Raw genomic sequence first — 25,723 nt, 5'->3', positions numbered from 1 at the left:
TACTCAGAAAAACCCACATTGAGGAGGAGAGGTACTCTGAACAAGGCGTGGGCTCACGTGCACACGTTACAAATACTTCCACAAAAGTAGCGGCAGACTGGTTTTGCTATCAGATCCTCTTTGATGGCTTTTTCAGGAAAGACATGCCAGTCTCACTGGTGGGTATCTATGGGCACTCTGCCAACTGGTTATAAAAATGATTTTGAAAACACAATCACCTTACTTCCTAGCCAAACACACCACATGTGGATACACACAGCCCCCAACAGAGACACATACACGCCACCACAGATATAAACCCACACTGAGAAGCACCTACACACATGCACACATCTCGCCTCCACTTCCACAGATAGAGCTCCTAAAGGACACAAAGCAGCTCTCTGTTCCTCCTACTCATCCTCAGCTTCTCTTTATTCTCTGTCTGTGTGTGCCATCTCTGACATGGAAGAAGGGTGAAAGAGGGCGAAAAGAAGAGGAAAAAGATCAGTGAAAAAACAACAAAACCAACATCCCGTTCACTTTTCACTGCAGATCTGCGAGATTCTATCGTCACAGCGCCGGGATGTGACGAGAACATTTGTGTAAAAGCTTCCGTAGGTAAACCTGCATTTCTCCAAGATATTGGTTTTAAAAGAAACGTGAATTAACGGTGAAGAAGATGCCATTGTACCCGACACAGTTTCTGAAAGAGAATATGGAATCAATAAAAAAATTTTAAGGGTCTCTATGTGTGTGTAAGGCTTAGATCTCAAAACTCAGTCCCGGAGGGGGTGTGTTATCCTTTACATGAACTTGTTTGCATCATCTCGAGATACTGCCCTACTTACCCAAAACTGGCAGATATGCATGCGAATGTGTTTTCCTTCCAGATGTCCACGGGGGTTGTTTGTGCGCAGTGCACTCTGTGTGTATGTGCATGCAAGTGCGATGCAAATGCAAGACTCTTGATTGCTTAAGCGTGACTGAATTGAGTTAAAATAAAAGGGAGTGAAGGGAGAGCCCCGACTAATGAGGATCACGATGTCTGCAGACAGGGGAACTAGCATCTGAAATGACTAAACCCCAACACGCACACACACATTCTCACGTCATTTTCCATCATTAACCCAGAAACTACAGTTAAGTTCGGCTTTGCTGCAGCAGGACTACATTCTGTTAATGAAAGGGAAAGGGTAGAAATACAGATGAGTGTTTAATAGCAACAGTTTATTCCAAACATGAAAGCGCACCAAGTCAGTCTTGCCACAGTGGAGTTCCTGCCAACCTCAGGGGCAAAGTAGGCGGATATGCAGCAAAACCAGAGAGACCAGGTGGCTCAGTGGAGGTATGCCAAACTGGCATGGCTGGGTGAAGCTGGGTGGGCGAGTGTGTAGCTGCTAGGTACAACTGCGCATGTGGAGGGATGGGCGCTAACTGGAGAGCTGGGTGCAAGACTAAAAAGACGTTAGTGGTGTTACCAGTATGGCAGAGAGAGAGAGCCTGCAGAACCAGCTCAATTGGGAGATCTACACATACATGTACATTTACTCTCTTATGATTTCACACACAAGCATGCATTGCTATTTAAATCTCTTATACAAAAGCAGGAAATTCATGTTCATAAATCCAAGTCTGCTTTTCCACCAATGAGCTGCTGCATACCTAAATGTATTTATGAGAAACAGAGGACCATCAGCACTCACTGATACACCGATTCTCTTCCTTTCAAGGATGCTTGAGAGACTGTGAATGTGTGTGTGCACACTGGCAGCGCCGGCCTGCATGCTTTTACAGTGTGGAGCATTCCTAAGCCCTGAGGATCATCATTGTTTTGGTATTTCCAAGCAAATACCAGAGTTATTACAAATTCCAATGACAAGAGTCACAATTTTAATACTGACAAATAAATCATGAAATAAAATGATAAATATACCACTTGCTCTCCACAATGGTTATGCCAACAAGGGAGCTCCGCCAGCATCTTTTGAAAGTAAATCTTACAGCAACAAAGGCCGCTGTTTGAGCGTGTTGACTTTGTATGTTTCTAGGCAAAAAAAAGCTGAAGGTAGAGAGGACAAATAAGCAGCAGAAACCACAACGGCGTTTGTCTTTCTTCCGCACTGTAGTTTTAACCCAGCTGAACTGATCCACTTTGAAGCATGACCCTCACACAGGCATTAACACATTAGCCACACTGCTCCTCACCTCATGGCAAAACAAAACACAAGTCTGAACTCGAGTCTTGACCCCCAACTGTCAAGCTACACAGCTAGAAAACAATTACAGAGAATTCCTGAGGTGAGCAGTTCAATCTGACACCAGCTGAGGTGAATGTCAAAAGTGTTTCGATTATGAAGTCAACAGTAAGACCAACAACTGGTTAAGTTTAGCCAAAGCCTCAAAGGATTTCATCTTCAAGGCTTCCTTGTTTATCCACAACTTTAAAATTACCACAGATGCTGCTGCAATGTTTCATTATGGTTTACAGCACGTACAAATGTGTTAAAAGATTTGCCCCACAACCACAAATTCCAAAATGAACCATCTTGATTTATATTTGATGTACTTCATCTGTTCTACCACTGCGGTTGGGAAGAGATGCTAATATCTCGTTTGATGTTTCTCTCCCTTGGCTATACGCAATTATTCACCCCAACAACCAGTCCCTGACTGTCTAAGGGATCTCTGCTCCAGCGTTTCCGTCCATGTTTTGGAATGTTTTCACCTTCGGTAGTCTCACTGACACTGAGCAGCATGACTCTGAGCTGTTTACAGACATAATTTAAAGAACTTGTGAAATGCTCTTGGTGCTGAAGAAAAGATGACAAAAGAAAGTAAAAGACAAACTGAACAGTACTTTTAATACAAAAATAAGTGGCTTAACTTCAAACAGGAAAGGTCCTAAAAAACTATTATGACCAAAGATAAGAGCTGAAAAGGACAATGAAAGCCAACTATCTCTGTAATTGAATTAAATTATATATACAAGTAAACACTGACTCATCTGCATATACAAGAGGACACAGTTTTAGATTGGGCAAAGGCAGGGTCCACTCTGGACAGGGTCATGACTCAGTTAATTTAAAGTCAGCTGGGATAGGCTCCAGCCCACACACGATGGATGGATGGATGGATGGATGGATGGATGGATGGATGGATGGATGGATGGATGGTTGGGTCATATCTAAAGTGTTTGGAATTTGTCAAAATGGTGAATTGGACAACAAAGATGATAAACTTAAATTTGCAAATTATATAGACCGCAATTATACAAAACATAGGCCTGCTCCAAGAATGTATCTAAAATGTATATCTCTCTGCTAAACCACGTATGCCAATAAGATGAATTAAGAATGGTTTGTGATTTTGGTTAAGCATTGAAGGTACAACAAATGCATAAACGTGGCAGTAAACACTCTAGATTTACTTTGTAACTTATTCTCAGGCTAAAAACGTATATTTGACCTGACCTTTCACTGACCTGTGAAAGGTCAACACTTTTTATTCATGTTGTTAAACATGTTGCTCCATATCAGTATTTCCTGTCACTTCCATCAGTAAGCCTTATCATCAAATGAGCATGCCAGCATGAGCCATCCAAACTCGTCTATAAGAGTGCTGGGAAACTACGCTGACGGGCTAATCCATATCCACATTCGCAAGGGGGATGTTTTTCTAAACCCTTTGTGTCCAATGCATAAAGCTAACATGAAGATGCATAGAAACAACTGAGTGGAGACCAGGCAGGAAGTAGGTGCGTTGATAGTCATCTCAGAAAGAGCTTCCGTCATCAGCTACTAATAGAGAGAGGCACCATGTTTAACCATAGCACAGACAGCCATCATTGTGTTAAAGGAGGCACCCCTCAAGAGCTGGCAGATGCGATGTGCAAGTGAAAACAAACAGAGATGTTACATTTTTCAAGAAAAAAAGAGGCAAAAAAAACAAAAGGGTTCCCGTCAAAGAAAGATTCAAACACTTGCTGGTCCGAGAGTCAACCTGAGAACGTTTTGGAGAACAGAAACTTAAATAAAGAGTGCTTCTTCTTTCTATGTGGTGTTACCATGTTGACCACAGCTAAACTAAAGTCACTGGGGCTTTCTCATAGGAATTTTCCAAAAGCAAATCACCGAAAGTGTTGCCGGCAGACATTCGGTTATAGTTTGAGGATTGTGTCTCAGACATACATACTACATTAACCTTTGGGTCATCTCTTATGGCACCTTGTCCAGTACCTTGTCCAGTACTGCCTTTATCTTATCTTCTGTCTTTTCTTTTAGTCTGAGTGTGAAGACCAGAACGGTCAAAGCTAAAGTGATTGTATTGGAATTTTATCTCGTGCCTCTCTGTGAAAACTTAAAGCCAATGCTGGTCAAACTGACAGTCACCTTTCCCCTTAAAGTTGCAGGCCAACTGACCAGAGCTGATCTGGATTGAGTAACTGCCTTTGTCCCAAAGGGTTACAATAAAAGAAATGTAATAAGTCGCCAAATATTTTTTTTTTTTAAAGAACCAACCTATAAATCTGATAGACGAAAATAAAGAAAATGGCCGAAGAGAGGGAGTTGGTCTTCAGGAAACCTGATTGCTTTACCACCCTCCTGTACCCTTCTAGGTCTTTTCTAAAATGTCATGTCCTTCAGGAGTGCCACTTGCTAAATGTCTCTCCACTGACGTGGCTCTTGGATACTGTGACCTTATCTAACCATCTGCTATTGGTCCTAAGGGAGACGGCTGGATGATGTTGGCTCACAGCCACTGTTGGACACACTTCACAAGATATAATAGTCAGTCCCTTCTCTCTTTCGGACTGGGTGTCTGCCCTTTTTGTCAGTACGTCCAAGTCTTGTATTCTGTCTCTTTCCATGTCTTGGGTATTACTTTCACAATGCCTGTTAACAATATGGTCTAAGAAGACAAATCTTGTCTTAAACTCATTGTATCCATGAAAACTGGGTTGAGAAAAGAGTGCTCTAGACTTGAACATGGCCCAAATCTAAGTTTAGAAAAAGACTATACCAAAATCCAAAGTTCAATCCATAGTGTTGGTTGATGTTGCACGTTTGAGAGCTCTCAATAAGGTGTTGTCTGACCTATATTCCTTCCTTCTTGGATTTTCCTTCTCCTCTCCCTGTATTTTGTTGCCAAACTTTGCAGAGTGGCAGGACAGCTGCAGGCTCTCACATTCTCCACTCCTCTTCATTCCCCACATCCTCCTCCCTTCTTCCTCTTTTCACATCCTTACCCTCCTCCTGCACTGGGCTTCAGGCTCAGGTCCCAGTCAGCTCTTTTTCTCGCTTCTCATACACTGGCTGCAAAATCTGCCTTGATTGCTTCCTTTTCCCCTGTTTTATGTCCTCAGGATGAGACCTTCCCAAACTACAAAAATCCCCAAAGGTAATACTTTTTACTGTGAAACTCACACGTTGGGAAAACATAGATCAAAGTGTGTAGCCACACAGAGAGAGCACTCAATCCATGATCAGATACATATCCATAGCTATGATCTCTTATGCTCTCCAAATCCCTCTCCTGAAAGCTGTGAGAACAGGATGCCTGAAGTCATTAAAAGGTAGTGCACAATAAATCAGCTATCCATCTGAGCAACACCTGTCAACCCAACCAAAACCACATGGCTGCCTTCAAGCAGTAGAGGCCTCCTATTAAATTGGAAACAAGTAATGACAGACAAAAATATATGAACAGAGAGAGGGGCTTAAAAAAAGGGAAAACTCAGGTAACATAATACCAATGTGAACAATACTGTATATGTGGATGGAGAACTGAAGAATTATTGGGACCTTACAATGTTACACCTAACAGCATTATTTATTTTTGTTTTGGATATTATACTTTCTCAAAAATCAAATCTGTAGAGTAGCAGCAAGCTTCACTCAGAAAAACAGTGGACTGGCTCTTTTTTGTATTTATTTGCCCAAATGACATTTTCTGAAGGTTCAATTAAATTATAATCGCTATGAATAAGTCATGGAGAAATTATGACGTTTGCATAAGACTCTACGCCTGTTCTTGTAAGTGTGTGCTGTGGGTTGTGTGCTGCACAAAGCTAGGCCCTCTATAGCAGCACCAGCAGCCAGCATTCCATCATACATTTGCTTGCAGCTTGGCAACCAAAGGGGTGCCTCACTACCCTACATCCTTGTGAAAAGGACACCCCAAACTACCCCATGGACCTCCAGAACACCACTGCATTCACACCCAGAAAAGAAAAAGTGCCTTTGCAGAAAATCTTACACATAAGGACACGTTGAGGTTCTTTCTGTCACTGTTTTTCCTTGTCGGATTGTTGCCGAAGATTGTGAAAATGACCCTGGTAAAGCTGTGAGACTACTCTAAAAGAGGTGGCTTCAGGGTTTATTATGAGAAAGTTTACAAAATAAAATCATCTAAAAGCATTTGATTGCATTCGAACTGAGGAGAGAGCAAGAAATGCTGTGTGATAGCTTTTTTTTTTGTTCAAATCATGTTCCTTTAGGGAAGGTTTTTGTGTGTGAGAGCATGCACTTACCATGTCAAGCTCCTGGGAGACCCTTCGTTTGCGTAGCTCCTCCATGCGGTCACTGACGTCACTAAAGCAGGTGTTGTAGTACTCAGAGTACTCCTGGGCAAGATCATCTATGTTGCCCAGAGAACCATCCTGAAGGGCAGAAGAGAAGGACGGTTTAGCTAGGGAACTACAACATCCTAGGAAAGGAAAGCTAATAATTCTGCTAAAAAAAAAAAAACATGGCGTCATTGCAAGAACTCCACTATGTACAATTTTATTTTGGAATTGATATTTTTCATAAAACACTTGAAAGGAAAAAAGGCGTTTTCTACCCAAATGCACATTTATAAACAAAAATGAGGATGTCACACGGATATAAAGACGATAAATATAACATCATAAACTGAATATTTTGTTGCTTTAGTAGGAAATGGGTACATTTCTGAATTCTTGCGTGACTTTCTTTAGGTGTACACTGTTCTTCTGGACAGTCCCACTAATTTCTAAGCTTCAACTTCTGCAAACTAAGAAAACAAATGCGTTAAATTTGAAATAAGCTGTTCCCATTCACCAATCTGCTGACATACTTCATCCAAACAGAAAAAAACTAAAAATACTCCACAGTAAAAGTGTTGTATATCAGGCCTATTTATTCATTCTTATCAGGTCCCATTAAATGTCTTTGGCCAGCCGTGGTTTGTTCCTTGGGCTTTATCTTTGTCGAGGCTCATATTAGAGATGCCCTTTACCTCCTCAGACATTCACCAAACTCCAAACCAAACAATGGCTTCCAGCCAGCTACAGTATAGTTTAGGTCAGCACAGTTCCTGCCTTTGTGAGGAAGACATGTTTGGGATTGTGGGAGGAAGCTGTGCTCCAAACAGTAAAGAGCTTAGCTCACAAAAAATAACATTCTTTTGTAGGGGAGCAAATACTAACTCGGGTTTTATTTTGGGCTTAAAATTAGCTCGGATAAATTACTTTTATGTAAATCCTCATCTCAGGTTTGGAATAGAGACTGACGTTAGAAAGATCTGGATTATAGTTAATGCCATTCGTTAAGTAGCAATGCTACACAAGACCAAACAACAATATCTAAAATATTCATTTGTTCCTTAAATTTAGCCCATACATTTTTTTTTTTAGTATTTTTTGTTGCAGGATGTAAAGCAACCTCTTTTGTACAATGTGGCAAAGAAGACTAACTCCCATCTACTGGCTTGGTAAAAAATGTAGGCCAGTCTAGCAGTGACGGCCAATTCTTGAATATTCATCAGTGTTGATCTAATCTGTGCCAGGCAGACATCTAGCATTGAGTCACTGTGCAGGGTCCGAACAGTCTCTCTCAGTCTCTGTCTTTCTCAACCGGACTCCCTATCTGGGTGCCAGGCCACAAATGAATGGGTCCCTGTGAGTGTGGGTAAGAGCACCACACATGCACCCACACCCACACACCCACACACCCACACACACACACACACACACACACACACACACACACACACACACACACACACACAGGGGCATAGGGCCTTCTTCAGACACGGGTGTCTCGTCAGAAAAACACACATTAGCATGCATGCAGGGGATCTCAAAAACATCGGACCAAAACAAACTGAGGCGAGCCAATCATAAACAACTCTGCTCTGTGGACACAGTTATGAAATACTGGTTATTAATTGGGTGATGAACACAATATCACTGACAAACAGACGTGTTCTGTCTCGAAAGTTCAGTTCAGCTGGCTGTGATCGATCCTCCCATCTTCCATACTTGAGAAATCCTATTCTGGCCAGACACAGGATTTGACATGATTGAGAATCCCGGTGGGAACACTCCCTGAGCAGACACAGACTTTTCCCTTCATTCCTCACTGACTGAAAGCAACACTCTCATTACAGAACTCCAAAATGTTACATTTACTAACCAAATGCTAAAATTGTGCTGGTCTATCAGCTTCGCATCCAAATGACAACATTTGGATGCGAAGCCACTAAACAGTGTAAACAGTGATGGATTATTTGTGGCAAAAAAGTCAAATTAGTTGAATACGTTTTGCCCCTTTCTGATCCACTAGCAGCGGGAAAATTGTATGCAAACCTCATCTGTAAGGCAGGTAAGGCTCCATGTGTGTAGCACTGTGGCAGCATGCATCCACTTATGTGCAAACGTTGATGTGTGCGTGTGTAGATGGGATTCCTCCAATTCTCCAGTGACATTAGCTCATGGGGGAGCAGCACAGCACAGCACAGCTGACCCTCACACCCCACCTCCACCACCACCACCTTGTAAAGTGACTCTTCACATGCTCTGTTATGTGTATCAACTGCAAGACGGCACGTGAGCGCAAGGGTAAAAAGGGAAAATGCCTTTTGGCAAACCGCAACAGGCGAGGGGACGAGTTAAGAAAGGTGAACCAACTGTTTTCCCATGTGTGTCGGCACATGAACAAGTGTTTAGTCCACATTTTAGAGTGAATCTGTCAACGTGGGAGTGAAAGGTGGAAAAGCTGACAAAGGACCTCAAATCATGTTTAGAAATTAGGCGAGAGAGGAGGGGGTGGAGGCCAGGACAAGGGATGATTTGTGGGATATGGGCAGCTGTGGGGTGATGGCAGACGAAAACATCTGGAGCCTGGGAACAGAAATCCTTCATCGAGAAGAGATTATATTGATATGGGTCTCTGTGTGTTAGCACATGAAGCTAACCAGTATCATGGATGTTTAAAACACAGTTGAGACTAATGCTGGTTAAGGTGATGTAACAGCTACTCCACCCTGGATGTGAGGGAGGCCAACTCCCCATTTTGCCTCAAACAATAGCAACAATACACACACAAAAAAACAACACCCAGGCAAGAATGTGGGAGTGACTTTGTGCGTATTTACAGTGAAAAGAGTGTCATTTTCTGTCCAAGTCCAAGACACTGTGAGCTCCATCAAGATGGCTTCTCCCAGTGTACAGCTGAGACTTGTCAGACCCGAGTGAAAAAAACTGTTACTTGTCACGTCTGTTCCAAGAGTTTGTGCAACTCTAAACAGAAAATGTTCTTTGGAAGTGTGATGGGTTATTGTTGTAGAAGACACTTGTCTGGTAAGTGTTAAAGCCATCACTGTGTTCACAACTGCCATGTTGCTCCAACATCAAAACACATTACTGGTGTTGCACCACAGTAGATCACTATTCCAGTAATGTGTGATATGATTGCTACTGAACCATTACCAAGTGATTTGCACATGATGCATTGCTACTGAGCAGTGGAGATGATTAAGAACCATTAGAGATGTAAAAATAGACTTAAACCCTCATCTGTTATGTATATAATCACCTCTAGAACTGGAATATAAATGCATACACCCTATATGCTACCAAAAAGCAGCAAGCCTGCACACGTGAGAATGGACACTGCATGAAGGCTCAGTAGCCTCTGGTCAATGGGCTGTGGAATTCCTGGAATTCTTACCAACAAAGGTGTTTGACTCTACAGAAGTTCAGTGAGTCAATATAAAGCAGCATCTCTTTAATCAAGAGGAAGGGCTGTGTGCTGTGTCGAACCTCTATATCTTGTGTTTCCAGTGTTTATAACCGTTGTTAAAATGCACCAAGGACTCTTCCATTCTGTTAGCTACTGAGCCTGTAGTGTATATTTTGTATTTAGTTGTAACAACCTACAAATATGCATAATCCTTATCAGTTTAAGAAGCCATGATATGGCAGACAATAATCTGAAAGATTATTTAACATGGATTCTACCTGTTTTGACCCACTCATAACTGACAAAGTGTCTGGGTTTTGGGTTGTCATGATGACAAACAAACCTGGGTCAGCTATTGTAGTATACGCAGACATCACTGAGAAGCCACAGAATTATAACATCTTGTAGATTTCATCAGTTGAGGAAAGATAACTGTGATGATAGAGTTGACTGAATACTGAAGAGGTGCAGTTGTGTTTTCTTAACCTGGTTATGTTATGAAGGTGATCTTGAGTAGTAACATTGATCTGAAAGTGCCACTGTCTAAGTGTGAGTTTTTATTTTGCTAGAGTTACTAGCATTGCCAATATATTTAATATATATTAATTTTTGTTTTGTTTTAATTATTTTAAGGAAATTCTAAAAGGGGCAGTCGACTGTGGAAGTTTCCTGAAGACAGAACACCTGAAGGGTACTACACCAAAACAATATCTTGTAAAGTTATTACAAATTCCAAAGCCAGCATGGAAGGCAATGACAACTTGCTCAGGAATCACTGCTAATTCACACAGCTAATCTCCGAATACAGTTACACCCATCTCGTGTTTTTTACAACATGTTGCAAAGTGTCTCAGAGAAAGTCCTTGATCATTGATTGTGGAAAAAGACATTACAAAATGCTGAAAGCCAAACATGTTCGCTCTGCTCTACCTTTTAGGCTCGCATTCCTTCATTCATCATGCTGGGGCTCAGTTACGCAGGGGTTGAAATAGTAGTGTACATGGCATTAACTATTGTTACAGGGTTGGCCTTGTGACTACCCGCTCTCCAGGGGAAAGAATAATGACAACAGTTCACAATAGAGCCATGCATCTGATGTGATGTTATGTTAGAACATCAGTAGTACATTCACTTTCAATTGCTACCAACCTCAAGACAGGAGTGGCAGGTTGAAATTGCCACCAACTGATTTGTATCATGTTGTATTTTACTGATGTTTTGTTAAGAAGGGAACCACGAGAGTTGTCCAGATTTGGCTTGAGTCATTAACACACACCTTAAATCCAACACAAGGCAGGTAGCTGCAAACAGTGCTCGTGCCATGTTGCATCACCCAACTACAGCAGCTCTGAAAATATGTTGAGCGGTGGAGATTTCCACAAAACACAAGGTCAGTAGATGTCTGACTAAAAGCTTTGATGTTTGGCCTTAGGAGCCAACAGTGGACGGCTGTTGAGGAGGGTAAGGCCAGGGGCCACAGCTCACTCTTTTCAGAGAGCTTCCTCAGGATATCCGTGGCTTGAGCAGAACAGTGCTCTGCCAGATCTGTGACCTCAATAATGAGAGGAGGGGAGGGGGAGCAAAGGAGAAGTTAGCAGACTTAGGCCAGGCAACAATAGACAAGATCAGGCTGTTATAGACTGTGTTGGAATATTATCGGCGAAGACATGAAGTACATATAGTTTGCCAGACAAATCCTCAAGCATATGCTGCGCCACTATGTACAAAATGTTATGTGGGAGGAAGCACATGGGGGTCACATCATCTAACAATATGTTTCCCAGACAATATCAATAATCATGTCTCAAGAGCAACACTACTTCTTTGGATTTAGCGATGAAGCGCTGTCTCCTACATAATCAGTGCTTTTCAAATAGACAAGCTCCCACCCACGCCGTGTAAAACTCCACAAAACCGCCTTCAAAAAGAGAAGGATTCCCTGCAGGCAAGTAAAATAATTCCACACGGCCTCGGCTCTAGATGACCTTACAAGCAAAAACAGGGAAAGTTCCTGGAGAGGAGCAAAGAAGGACTTAGTGTATTAGTGACTGTCAGCTGTCCAAGATAGTGATGAAATCTTCTTGACAGAGAGGGCACAATTTGAAGCTAGGTCTATGAAAAGGCATGTCTGAAAATCTGCCGCATCGCTCCTCTACACTTCATTGGGAAATATGGTAGTTATTAAAACTGAATCCCACACACTCGAAGAACATTTTGCCAAATATGGACGCAATGGAGAGGAACTGGAATCTAGATTAACTCAGCGATCCTAACGTCTTATAGGTTATGCTGAGACAAAAATCTCTGTTTAAAGTCGGTCAGTTTTGGGTCAATTAACATTTAATAAACAAAGTTCAGCTCTAAGGAATGCTTCCAGAAGTGGGGTGGGACTTGCAGGCATCTGTAAATCCAACCACTTAGAACAGTTACAGCTTCTGCGCCATACAATCCTAAACTGCCTTTGACTTTTAATTAGTTCAAGGGCTAGTTCCTCGCCTTCAACCGCAAATAAATGACTGGCTTTCTTAGGTATTCTTATTAAACACATTCCTCCACACGTTAGTGTGTATGGTTAACCTCAGAGAGAGGGGGCCCCCAAGAAAATATTGCAGACTGAATTAGCCTTTGATTAACAGTCAAAACATGATGAAAACTTACTTTGAAGGGCAAATATAGATTGCATTATGTAGACAAACCCTTTTCTGTGGGCTATTTTAATACATATCAGTGCTGTCACTTGCATATTAAAAGTAGTTCTAAAATTTGGTATGTGTGCTGAGACACAGTAATCGGTGGAAGACAGAGTATAGTAAGCATGTCGAGCAGATCTTTATCAAGTTGGATATCTATCTGTCAAAGTATGTAGGCCTGCTCTCGTGTGTGGGGAGCCAAGACCAAACACATTTGTAACAGTGAGTTAAGATGGGTCAACAGGCCCAGGGCAAACACAAATGTAAAGGGCATTCCCATTCAGGCTTCCGAGGAAAACAAAAGCCATTGAAAGTGCAATGGTTATTTGTAGTGTTTCCATTATTTTGCGATACCAGATATGGTGTTCATTGTGCTCTGAATCTGACAATGTGTTTAAAGATAGGCGCCTGCGTAAATTGTGAAAATAAAGTTCACTATAAAGGGCAAGTAAGTTAAGATTTCAGTGTTAGCAGCTTTTAAGTGCCACTTACACTATTTAAGACAAAATCATGCACTATTCTAAATAGTCTGATCTTGAAACAAAAACACAAGCAAAGAAATAAAGGTAAATTTAACAATATTTACTTTACAAATTATGCCCGCATGCAAATGATCACCAGACATTCATTCACTTTCAAGGAAAGTAATGAACAGAAAATGATGCATTGTCATGCTTGTTAAACTAGTTGTTGTAGTATGAAAAATGTACCTGCTGAACCTGATGAAGACACTGGCTCTCAGCAGCCAAGAAGGTCCATCAAGTTCTGTACTTGAACTTCTAATGTTTCTGGTATTTGGTAGGATAATAAGATGGTCGCAGGGATTTATGCCAGCCCAATACTCAACATGTAAACTCGTAAAGTTATACAATAGAAGGAACTAGATTCCAACCATTTCTGAGGTCACTGATTTTGAAATAATGTGAGTATGCGCCAAGACAACAGGAAAGTTAGCTCAGGATTTTGGAATAACTTCAGACAGTGCTTCAGGATGTTTATTGGCATGGTGATTAGCTACTTAAAATGAATGTTGCTGTTTGTAAATGCCTGAAGAATGGCAATGTCAACAAAACGAATCTTGGACATCCACAATATATGGACATTTCATTCATTATGACCTTCATATTTACTATAATACCCTTCCTTTATGTATATTATCAACCTGTGAAAGCATTTAAAGGCGATTGATCACAACATAGTGATTGTTGAGAATAAAAGAATTCAAAAAGACATGTTGCTGTATATGTTTGTGTGTTTCAGTTCAAGGGGGGAAAGACAACAAAGATGAGCACAGCCTCAGACAATTGCCTCCAGAGCAGTAAAGCTGGATAAATTGCTGGCTGGGAGCCAAGTCTCCTACCGAGTGTCACAAGGCAGCACACACACACACACACACACACACACACACACACACACTTAAGTGCCAGACTTAACCAAATTAACACCTCTGTCTTCACAGACTGAAAGTGACTGCAACATTTGGTCAGCAGATCAATAAGATACCATGTAGCCTGTTAAAATTAAGATTGTGTTTGCAGCTTAGCACAGCAGTGTCACAAGAATCTGTGTTGATACAACATCAAGCACCTCTAAGAATCACTTAAACATGTAAACAGGCACAAATATGGAAAGTGCACTAAATCTGACTGAAATAATGCAGTTCACAAAGAAAACAGGGCACTCAAAAGTCATTATGATCAAGGGGAGCTGGGGAATCACCCTTAACTTATTAATATGACAATTAGTTAAAAGTTACAGTTAATGTACTGCCACATTTGCTTGGGATCTAGACCAAAGTATCTCTCAGCATTTATAGTTTTATGTTTGATGGTGTTATCATCAAGTTTACAATATAAAAAGTACCCATATCCTCAATTGAAGGCAGCCACAAAAGCATGCACTTGGAGAATAATTATATTCCGAGTTTCTGGCCTTGCAGTGAGGCTTCACTGGCCTGCATCAAAGGAAAACAAAATATATTGCAAGGAATTACACCAAATGCCCAACAGCCACAGAGCGCATGGAAGCGCACACAAGCGCGCGCGCGCACACGCACGCACGCACACACACACACACACACACACACACAGAGTAAAATGGGTTAATTTTTCAGAGCATAACCTACCACTTTCAATCGACTCCTGTTTACACTGAGGTCCGACTCAACTGTATGAACATATCACGAGCAGCCTACAGCTGAACCACCGGAATACAAGACCCGAAGTGGAGAGCTGGTGGATTTTTAAACTCGGGCCTACACAGACGCGCTGCCAAGTGTTGTTTTGATTTGCATGTAGTTGTTCCCTATCACTCTATCTGCAAATCAGTGTCAACATGGAGTACGAGGGTGAAAAATCGGAGTTAGTTGTCAGTCAATGATCGTGTCACCCCCCCTCCCCCAAAAACTTACCAGCATCCCCATAACGTCAGTCCACAGTTGGGAGAAGCTGTCGGGCGCTGCAGCAGCGCTGTCTGCCTGGGGCTCTTCGGAAGACGCACCGGTCTCCTGATCCCCGTCCATAGTGTTAGGAAATGTGTCTACACTCAGACCAGTACGGTGCTAGGCTTGAATTCAAGCCCACAGGTAACGACCTGATCACCAGCAGTAAAGAAGTTATCGGTGCCAAGGCTGATCCTACACAAAGTTGCCCTGGACGCACCGGTGAAAAGCTCCAACATTGCCTGGCACAGTTCGAAGCTTAGTACGTAAATCGTGTCCAGACATGTTAAAGAAACTCCCAAAACAAAACGTGCGTTGCATTCAAATAATAACCCCCCCAAAAGGAAAGAAAGGCGGTCTTGAATTGTGAGGACCCAAAACTGGTCATTCGTCTGAAAACTCCAAAGTGGGGTGTTCCCTGCGCCACAGTCCGGACAGCACGGATCGTGGTCGGGCGCAAACCAAAGCCCACGCCGGGGAGGGGGGGGGGGAGTCTTCGAAGTGGGCCAAAAGTTTCCAAAAAGTCAGTGGAATCCCTTTATGGGTGACAGAAAAGTGTCTAAAGTAGTGCGGCGAGCACACACAAGCGTCTTTACATTACAAAAAACTTCGAGTGAGAGAACGCCCGGAACACAGAGCAAATCCTCCAAACACTGCGCCTCCGCCTCCCCCTCCCTTCACCCACCGTCTTTCCCTCTCTCTTTCTTTCTCCCCCATACACTCCTCCCAACAACACATGACAGCAGAGGAAAAACACTTGTCCTGTATTAAGAGCACAATTTTCAGGAATTAACTCACACAGTTGATTAATCCCTAATAGTAAAATACAACAGGTTTGTTTTTCATGTAAGCAGTTATTTACATCACGTGTTTGTTTGAGTAATCTATTATAATTTGGCTTCAAGAAACTTTTTCTTTACCACCTGAACATAACTGGGAAGTTTCAATTATCTGCTGTACTCACTGGTAACTTTGCAGTGACCTGTTGCCTTCTGTGAATATTTTGAATGGAGAGTTTATAGTTTTGCTAAAATCTTATATTGTCAAATTTGAGTTTTATAGTTCATGTTTTATCTCATGCAGACATGTTTTCCACCAATACATCTCTCCAGCCTGTATTGAATAGGGACTGTGAACAAAGCACATTCTCCACACAATTGTCTGAAAAACAAAAAAAGCGCATGGGAAAAATGTTACGGTGCCCTATGCCTGCAGCAACTTGTACAAAATGTACAAGGGTGACAGACAATGACACAAAAAACATAAAACTTTAATCAAAATCATTGCTGCAGATGTCATTTGAATACAAGCAGAATAAAAAGAAGTACGTTATGTACAAGCATGAAATTGCCCAGCTATCGTGTCTGATCAGCCGTTTGTGATGTTCCGCCAGCAGGCTTCTCTATTGTTATGAACAAGTCCTGAAACTGTCTCTGTTGTTGTCAGCAGCACATTTTCTCAGAGCAGCCACAGCTGCCAGGTCTTGTGACAGAAGCCAGAAGGACCAGAAGACGGAGGAAGAGACAGAGAGGAAGACTGAACATTTTACCGTTCCTCACTCAGCTCCCTTCGCTGCGATTTTCAAATGCAGCTTTACCTGCTGTTTACCACATCAGTCGACAACACCACATGCAGTCAGAACATGCTTTTTAAAACAATCGAAGTAAAGAGAGCAGCCCAGAGGGGAAAAAAACAACTGTTAACCCCACATTCCTTTCAGTAACCATGTAAAAGGCGATCAGCTACATAATAATCCGCCGGGCTACAGTTTCCCTTGTAGTGCTAACAAATATGTGCTGGGAGGCATACTGTCAATTATGTATGGTGCAAAAGGCTCCCATACATTTTACTAAGGTATCTGCATCCTTGGCAAAAAAAAAATCTACAAATGATCAATGTGTGTACAATCTCATTTTATCAGTATATTTATATAAAGGTATTCATTATCGAAACAAGGCTCTAAAGCAGTGAGGTCTGCAGCCATGACAGAAGTCCTCTAACACCGTATGTAAGCACAGTGGCACTTTGATCTAAATGCTCACATCAGCATGCTAACAAGTTGACAAGTAAACATTATACCGGCTAAACAGCTCCGTTTTTAGTGTTTGCATGCTAACATGTGCTAATTTGCATGGAGCACAAAATATAGCTGAGGCTGACGGGAATTCAATTAGCTTGTGTTTCATCAATACATAATGCAGGAGATAAAAGGTGATGACATCGGGCTATTTATAATGCATCCTCTGGAGACCATGAATGTTTCTTCCCAAACAGCAATCACTCCAATACTTGTCGAGATATTTCATAAAAAACACAAGCGTCAACTTTATGAGAAAAAGTCTGGCAGTCAGCAGACTCCGTCAGATCCATCCTAAAGGTCTGTACAATATAAAGTTAATGCATGAAGGTATTTCAGTGTGCACCAAAGTGGTAGGATACCTGACAGAGCCAATGCTGCTTGCATGGCAAGAAATGGATTTTGGACTTTGCAGTTTTCCACTGACCAGAAAACCAATTATATTATCCAAGTGACTCCTCCTTCGCTGGCTCTGCTGATTCCTTTATATACAATATCCTGGTTCAAAGTCTGTGTAGGTGACGAATGACTTTTACAGGTCTTGGATGAGTGGCAGCTGCTCAACAGTGTCGTGCTTGCAATCTAAACACACAGAACACAGACAGAAAACACGTTTAAACAAGAGCAGTTTTGTTGGCTGGAAAGTTGACAGTGGGGGGGGGGGGGGGGGGGGGGTTTGCACTGCCCACCTCAAGGGATAGGACTGCGAGTGTGTGTGTGTGTGTGTGTGTGTGTGTGTGTGTGTGTGTGTGTGTGTGTGTGTGTGTGTCCATACTGCCATTACATTGTTTGATTGACCATCAGTTCTCTGCTGTTTTTACAGAACGGTGACCTAGTTGTGATCTGTAGCAGTGATTTGAAGGCGCCACCCTGATCTGCCTCTTGTTCCCAGATAGAGGAAAGTGTTGGAAGTCATCCCCTCACACACACACACACACACACACACACACACACACACACACACACACACACACACACACACACACACACACACACACACCATCCTATACACACAAACACTTATGCCAAACTGCCATTTACCCAAATATGAGTCAGTGTGACCCCCACCTGGAGCGCCTCAAACAGAGGGGTCAAACTGTAAGTGAGGAGAGGACGAAGCCTGTTGACTCAGTACACACTCATCAAACACTGCTGGTGTGAGTCTGTATGTATAGCTGCCAGCTTTCTGTCTTTTCACACCAACCACTTATCAAGGTGTCATGTTGCCAGATGTTACAGAGGAAATAAAACTCTCTCGTTACTTCACCAGATGCTAATTACACATTTATTACATGTTAAAATCTTCCCTTTTATATATTTTTGGGCGTAAGATTCAACATCAAGATTTGGTCAGAAAGGAGGACAAAACGTGCAGCAGACAAACTGCAACCAATTCACTGTCTATAAATTTATTGTAAAAGTGGAATGGGGGCACTTAATTCATGGCTCTAAAAATACAGGAGGTTCCTTCATGACAAGGATGATGTCATGAATATGAAATGCTCACGTAGGTTTACTTTGAAGATTGTCTTGAAAGCTTCAGGACTTTGACTGCATTCCAAATGGTGTCAAGAGTTATATATATATTAAAAAAAAAAAATCACACGTTTACCATCTTTCATTTGTCTTCTTTCATCTCTTCTACGAGCTTTCATTTTTATTTATTATTAACAGTTTTATTGTCTTCTTATATGCTGATCCTGGTGGATTCCTGTGTGAATGGGTGGGGGGGATTACACTGTGTCATCAGGTTTTAGAAGATGCAGGAAAACCTCAGGAGTGGACAGAGACAGGAAGAATTTGTATTTGACATGCTGAAGCCGTATCAGCATGGGGTCATGATCTGTGTATCTGTTTCCTGAATATAAAGCTGTTTTTAAAATCCTGTTTTCACCAATTAGAGCCAATAGTCTAGTGGGGCTGCTTGTCCAACCATCAACATGTCCAAATGTTGCCTTTCCTAATGAGAATGACCCATATTCTTGTCTAGTGCTCTATATATGCAATAATTTACTTGGAACTAAATCTGGAACCAGGCGGGAAAAGGTGGAATAATTTAGGATGGGCCAAGAGGAAGTGTTCACCCCGACTTCCATTTGCAAACAGAGGATCAGGGAAGATCACAATGTGTCTCTGAGCTATCAATACAGACATGAAGGCATTGCAGATATTTTATCTACAAAGAATCAACTAAACTCCCACCCGTGTCTTTTAATTAACCTCTTAAATACTCCCACAAGCTAAGACATTTTAAACACTCAGATAAACATCCGTCAAGGCGGTAGGTTTTCCCAGTATGTAATTTTCCACTGGAGATGACTCAGCAAGATTATCACAAAACCAGGTAGCTTGTCTATACCCACTCATTAGAGACGAGGGTTGAGCTGAGAATCTCTCTTTAACACTGATCACATAAGAATAATAAGTATCAAACTGATCAAAGTGAAATAATTATATGGAGTTTGTCAGGCAAAATTGATATTTATGAAATAATATGGTTGTGAAAGGTAACCAATTTGTATTTCCAACGGTGCGCTGTTAACGCTAAAAGGTGGAGCTAAGAGGAGGCATACATTTAAGGGATAGAGGAGACTGAAAACAACCCTGACACTGAGGAGAAAATGGGAGACAGAGATAGAAAAAGAATGCAGATCATGTTAAAACAAAGCCGGGCTGGACCTCCCCTGATAGTGAGAGTGACCCTTCGTGGAGGTCAGTGACCCCAGGGCTTAAAAATAGTTCCTTGGGGAGTCACGGACCCCACTGGCAGGGGTGATTAACAACATGGTGGACAGACATCAAAGGCACCACCAGAGCACTTAAGGATTGATATATACACACAACACTGATGCATACATGTATACTCTCTGCAGTTTACACACTCATACAACAACTGTGAAACAGACTAGTAACATTTTGGAAATCAGCTCTTCATATGTTGATTAATGGAACTGAAAGGATGATATATACTTAAGCTATGTAGTCACCTCTTCTGCTCTGATTACTGAATCTTTAAGCCTTTTTGTCACACTATATTTGATATCTTTCCCTTTTTTCCCAACTTACCATGCTTTATTAGCTAATTGGATCGAAAGTCCTGAACCCCTATCCCTTTCGTCTTCAGCTTGCTTTCTCTCTGTGAATAATTGGGATCAAGATTTTTACATCATTAATTCCGCTTAGTCGCTGAGTCTTAGGCCTGACAGTCCCTCTGCATTTTCTTTGAACCATTCTGAAAGTGAGCATTAGTTGCTCATATTTATCTGTGTGGGCATGCATGTGTGCCTGTGTGTATTTTAATGCGCAAGAAAATGTGTGTGTGTGTGTGTGTGTGTGTGTGTGTGTGTGTGAGTGTGTGTGTGTGTGTGTGTGTGTGTGTGTGTAATGAGTGAGTGGGCAGGCGGGCAGGCAGGCAGGCAGGCAGGCCAGCCCCACTGTGCTTCACACACCACTGAGTCTTGTGTGGGAGTTATTACACAAGCCCAATTAGCATGACAACTAATTACCGTTTCCCTGGTCCCCTCCCCCAGCTAAGCAACTCATTAAATTAAATCAACATGCTGATCTTCCCACTGAAAACAATGCTTTAAGGGAGTATTAATGATCGCCTGGCGCTTGCTGTTAGTGCGTCCTCGGTATTATTTTTCATGGCGTGGTCAACCGTAACACTGCAGTCTTTTGAAAGCTGGGGAAATGTTAACTTCAAATATCAACACAGGAATTATTGCTGGGCTAGAGGGAGAGAGAAAAGAGAAAAAAAGAAAATGACAAACTGAGCGAGGGAGGGATAAACACAGAATGTGATATGCACAGACAACAGAGAGAACACTGAGAACAACAACAAAGAGATAATAGAACAAGAGATGAAGGTCTGCCCGGGGTATGAGGTGCATGTGATGACCAGCGGCGAGTAGCTGCATATACTCTGTGGAAACTTCACAAACAGCTCATGCAGTGTATGGTATGTCAGGAAAAAAAACTATCTGGATCCAGAGCATTGGGAAGGAAAGTGTGAATCTGTCTACCTGCATCTGACAGGATAATATAACATGATATTCTGTGTGTGTTTTAACATGATGCAGGAATTCAGGACGAAGGCGAGAAAGTCAGTGTCATTGAGGTGCTATGAGGATAAAGAAAAAAAACCAGGCCTGGGAAGAAGCAGGAGGTTCTCAATGTTTGTTGCAACATGACCTGCTGACACTATTGTTAACACAGACAAAACATTTTCAAAGGAATTTCTACAGTCTACAGTGAATTATTTTATACCTCCCACAGCTACAATAATTTCCGACTGGTATTTACAGGTCGCTATCCACGCTTTCAATAATTTACTGGTAATTGCAGGCTCCTTTAATGTGCTTTGTGTAGAGGGAAAGAAAACGCAAATATAAAAACAAGGCATATTTCTGCTAAGCCCTGGATTCCCAGATTCTCCATGCAGTGAACGCCTCTGTCGCCATGTGGTAGATGATTATGTTACACTATTGTGTGTGTGTGCGTGTGTGTGTGTGTGTGTGTGTGTGTGACTATGTGAACTGAGATTCCAGGGTGTTTTAATCAGGCACAACTGAAACGACAGACGTTGTTTTGGATGTAAGCAAGCTTCGAAAAGGGATATGAGCAGCACTGTATGAAAGGCCAGAGTCCTTTAACGGGGCGCACAGTGTTTGGTGTGTGTGTGTGTGTGTGTGTGTGTGTGTGTGTGTGTGTGTGTGTGTGTGTGTGTGTGTGTGTGTGTGTGTGTGTGTGTGTGAGTTTGGTGCATATTTGCAGGCACGGGATGTGTGTGAAAAAGAGAAAAGACTGAATGGTGTCCACAGGTGTGCTTGGAAATAACAAGAACAGGGTTTGTTTGTATGTTTGTTTGTTTGTTTGTTTGTTTGAGTGAGTCCACAGGTGCAGACAGAGGAGATGTGTTGGTCTCAGTACAGATGGAGGTCATGAGACTCGGCTGGCAGCTGTGTTGGTGTCAGGATGGCACTGCCAGGCTTACAGCTTACATCCAGTGTCTCATCTCACTCTGTGTACTGGAGGTCGGCACTGGATGTACTGTGACAAACATCTGTCACGCTTTTCTGGACAAAATAAGTTCCAACAAAGAAGAACTACTTTTACGTGACCTAAACTTGACTTCCGTAAAAAACAACTTTCAAAAGCAATATCTATAAATAACTCTTTAGAAATGAGAACATCGTTGAACCCTAACAGGACAGAATTCAGTGTTGATTTTTATGGTGGAAAAAGTAAAATCACTTTATTGTTTGACTGTCAATGTGTGAAGAGTTGAAAATGTCTGCACTGTAACTCATTCACTTTTCCCTGAAAGTTATTTAATCTGTAACAAACAAAACCGAAACACTTCCATAAAAATTCCTGCAACTGATAAAAAAAAAAAAAAAAGGATTTTAAGAAATATTCTTGATAGTAGTGGCCTAATGTATGAAAGTAAACTTCTTAAAAAACAGTATGCATTTTATGCAACCTGTGGTAATAAAGTAAGAACATATCCGACTTGATAATACTACTGAAAAAACTAGCGAAATGCAGCTTTAATCTAGAAAAAAACAAAACAATTTTGTGATGTGTCTTTCTTTACCCTGATTAGACTACACTGCTTTATCATGGGTCTCTTACTTATCAGTAGCTTTCCTCTGGGTATGTTTTGACATATTTTCTTACACTTTTCTAAACCCTTTCAAAATGCTACTTCGTCTTTCTGTGTTTCACTTTGAGTCCCTCTTGCTGAGAAGGAGGCAGTGAAATGGGACATAGTGGTTCCCCCTGGTGTTGTCAAATATACCTACAAGCCACAGAGCACATGGCGTCCTCACCCCTGCAGGACACTGGACGGTCTATTAAGTCCTCTTTGCACATCTTTTGTTTTTATGTCAAGTCAGCCAGTCTGCCATATGTTATCCTCTGAGCTAGCTACAGTAAAAATAGGCTTGGCCTCAATGTTATTAATGACCATGTGTGCTGTGAACACACTGCGTAATTATCTCCTGCAGTTTCATCCAAAGCTCAGTTTTATATTGCTTGCTTTCAGGTTTATAGGACCCCAATACACACTCAGGAACGCAGGCATGCATGCGCATTCAAGCTTATACACACACACACACACACAGCTATAGGTGAGCTTTGCCTTTACTGTACTATGCCAAAGCTAACAAGACAGTAGCCAGTGGGGCTCGATAAAGATTTTATGGGACTACCGCTGCTGTTTTCCTCGACCTAAATACTCTCACCTGTTGTCTCAGCTAACGTTTGCATGGAGTTTGCAAACGTCACCACAGAGAGGAGGAGAACGAATATTGGTCCAACGTTTAAGAATTAAACTCACAAAAGCGTATTTTAGCACTTTTAATGTCTGTAGTGCAAGAGTTTATTTTTGGGAATCTGGACGACTAACTGTAAAAGCTACAGGCATGTGTTTGTTTGGGAGCCCCCATAATTAATGAAACTAGAGGACAGAAAACATACAGGTTCCACAGAGGAAGAGAAAGAGAGAAAGTCTCCACACAGCACACACTCATCCATGCACTCACTGATAGAATAAGGAGCTGTATCCCTGTAGATTTATATCCCGTTCAGAGCACCAAATGCCGAAGACATGGCTGACATTTGGTTATGTATTAGATGTTATAATAACTTGTTACTAGGCCAGCCCCAGGCTGCTGTGGTGCACCGTGCTGTAATTACTGTCAGCATTCACACAGCCATCATATATCTTACACACAACCCGCGACACATGATCTGTCACACATAGCCTATTTGGCTATTTGCACATTAGAGGCAAATAAACAGCCATGTTAAAATACGTGCTGAAAAATCGTATGGATTGCAAAAGTGGATGAATATCAAAACCTCAGTGGAGAGCGGTTTTCAACACAAATATGAGCCTCAACGCTCTGTGCTGTTTTATTATTATTGTTTTATACTGTTAAATATATCGGTAAGTAATAGTTTATTATTCCCACTCCTCATTCCTCTCTTTCCTGTCCATTTATATTGCTTCCAGACATTATAGTGGGACATTTAGTTTTCAGCTTGTATATTTATGTCCTTTAAAGTGACCAAACTTTCTGTTTTCTGGTTATAGTTTAAATTGTAAACTTCATTTTGGTGTAAGAATCACAATTTGACACTGAGTGAAAAATCATTCAGAACTATAATTTCTAAAGGATTTATCCGAGTTTACATTCAAAACTATTAGAGCAGCACAATTAATAATGTTTCTTCGTAAACTGTGTAGATGATTGGCAGTCAGAACAACCAATCCGCTGCTATGCTATTCCTTCAAAAACACTTTCAGGCGTCTCTGTGTGTATATATACACGTATGTGTGTGTGTGTGTGTGTGTGTGTGTGTGTGTGTGTGTGTGTGTGTGTGTGTGTGTGTGTGTGTGTGTGTGAAGCACAGTTTCAATCTGTCTCTCTTGTCTGGTTGGCTGTCTACCCGAAACTCAACCACACAACACACAAACATAATGCAAGCTCAGCTCAACCACTGTAGCCCTCCACTTTCACAGGAATTTCCCCCCCATTTCAGCCCAGAGGATCCTGCTTACACTGACAGAATATGAACCCAGTGGCAGCACTGAGCCACGGAAACACAAAACAAAACTTGTATATTTTCCTAATGACTTGAAGAGGTTCAAATGGTGACGTACAAAACGCTGGTCAAACCTTTGGGCTGTGCTCTCAAACAATTCAATTTGATGCTAATATAAAGAAAAGAGAGAGGAGATTTATGTGAGTTAAATCTTTCTGTTCTTTTTAATCTGCCAGGGTCCATTCAAGGCTTTGGGTCTTTAGTTTAAAATCAATAAAACGATACTTGGCTATAAACTAATTCAACAAGCAATAAAATAAACTTGCGTTTGACTTACTGTCACATTCCTCGTGTTTTAAACCAAATTCAAAAATTATAAAAATAAAGCTCCAACTTGAGCTCGGTAACAATAGTGTTTCTATACATGTGCTGATGTGACACCTACGTTTTTAGTGATTTACAATACTTTTTTCAAAATCTGTTGCTGTGCAAAACAAACTAAACTTTCGTTGAATAAAAAAGTCTGAAATTGATGATGATTTTGAACTATTTGAAAGACAATTACAGATCTAACCAGGCATTTGATGCTAGGTCTAAACACTGTGGTTTCTGATTCAAGTTACAATCATAAACTTTCCATAAATCATCACAATTCATAATTTGAAAACCCATCAGTCACGTTCACTATCTATCTGCAACATTTAAACCACGTCACAGCTGACTCTGGATGCGTTTCTGTTCTGTAATTGACTGACTCCGAACCTTTGAGGTGGTAAAAGCACTGAGAGGTTACCATGGCAATGGCCTGATGCTGGCATAAGCCGTGGTGATGGTTGCCTCAGCCTGGCGAGATCTCATTACGTGCCAGTGGGGAGTCCTTTCTGAAATCCCTGGTCCAGACGGTCACTCGGACCTAATTAACACACCTTTCTGACTCTCCCCGACTCAATTCCTCTACCACTCTCTGTTATCCAGGTCCCCACAGATCCTATCAGTG

At 41.6% G+C, this 25,723-nt stretch overlaps 1 protein-coding gene across 6 annotated transcripts in view; it reads right to left on the bottom strand.

Moving 5' to 3' along the window:
• The window catches only part of sash1a (SAM and SH3 domain containing 1a), a 162,077-nt gene that overhangs the window by 35,745 nt on the left and 100,609 nt on the right, over positions 1 to 25,723 (bottom strand). For 4 of the 6 annotated variants that reach the window (XM_069158224.1, XM_069158220.1, XM_069158219.1 and 1 more), the window contains one exon: positions 6,512 to 6,640. In XM_069158224.1, coding sequence (XP_069014325.1) covers positions 6,512 to 6,640 — 129 coding nt within the window. Of the gene's footprint in view, positions 1 to 6,511; positions 6,641 to 15,065; positions 15,739 to 25,723 lie in introns of those variants that run through there. The other 2 variants (XM_069158221.1, XM_069158223.1) reach the window with 2 other exon arrangements.

This window comes from Embiotoca jacksoni, unplaced genomic scaffold (genome assembly GCF_022577435.1).
Source record: "Embiotoca jacksoni isolate LCO1_2020_lvr unplaced genomic scaffold, fEmbJac1.0.p SCAF_23, whole genome shotgun sequence".
NCBI classification, from domain to species: domain Eukaryota; kingdom Metazoa; phylum Chordata; class Actinopteri; family Embiotocidae; genus Embiotoca; species Embiotoca jacksoni.
The sequence above is the reverse complement of the archived record's forward strand: the minus strand, read 5'-3'. Positions and strand labels throughout refer to the sequence as shown.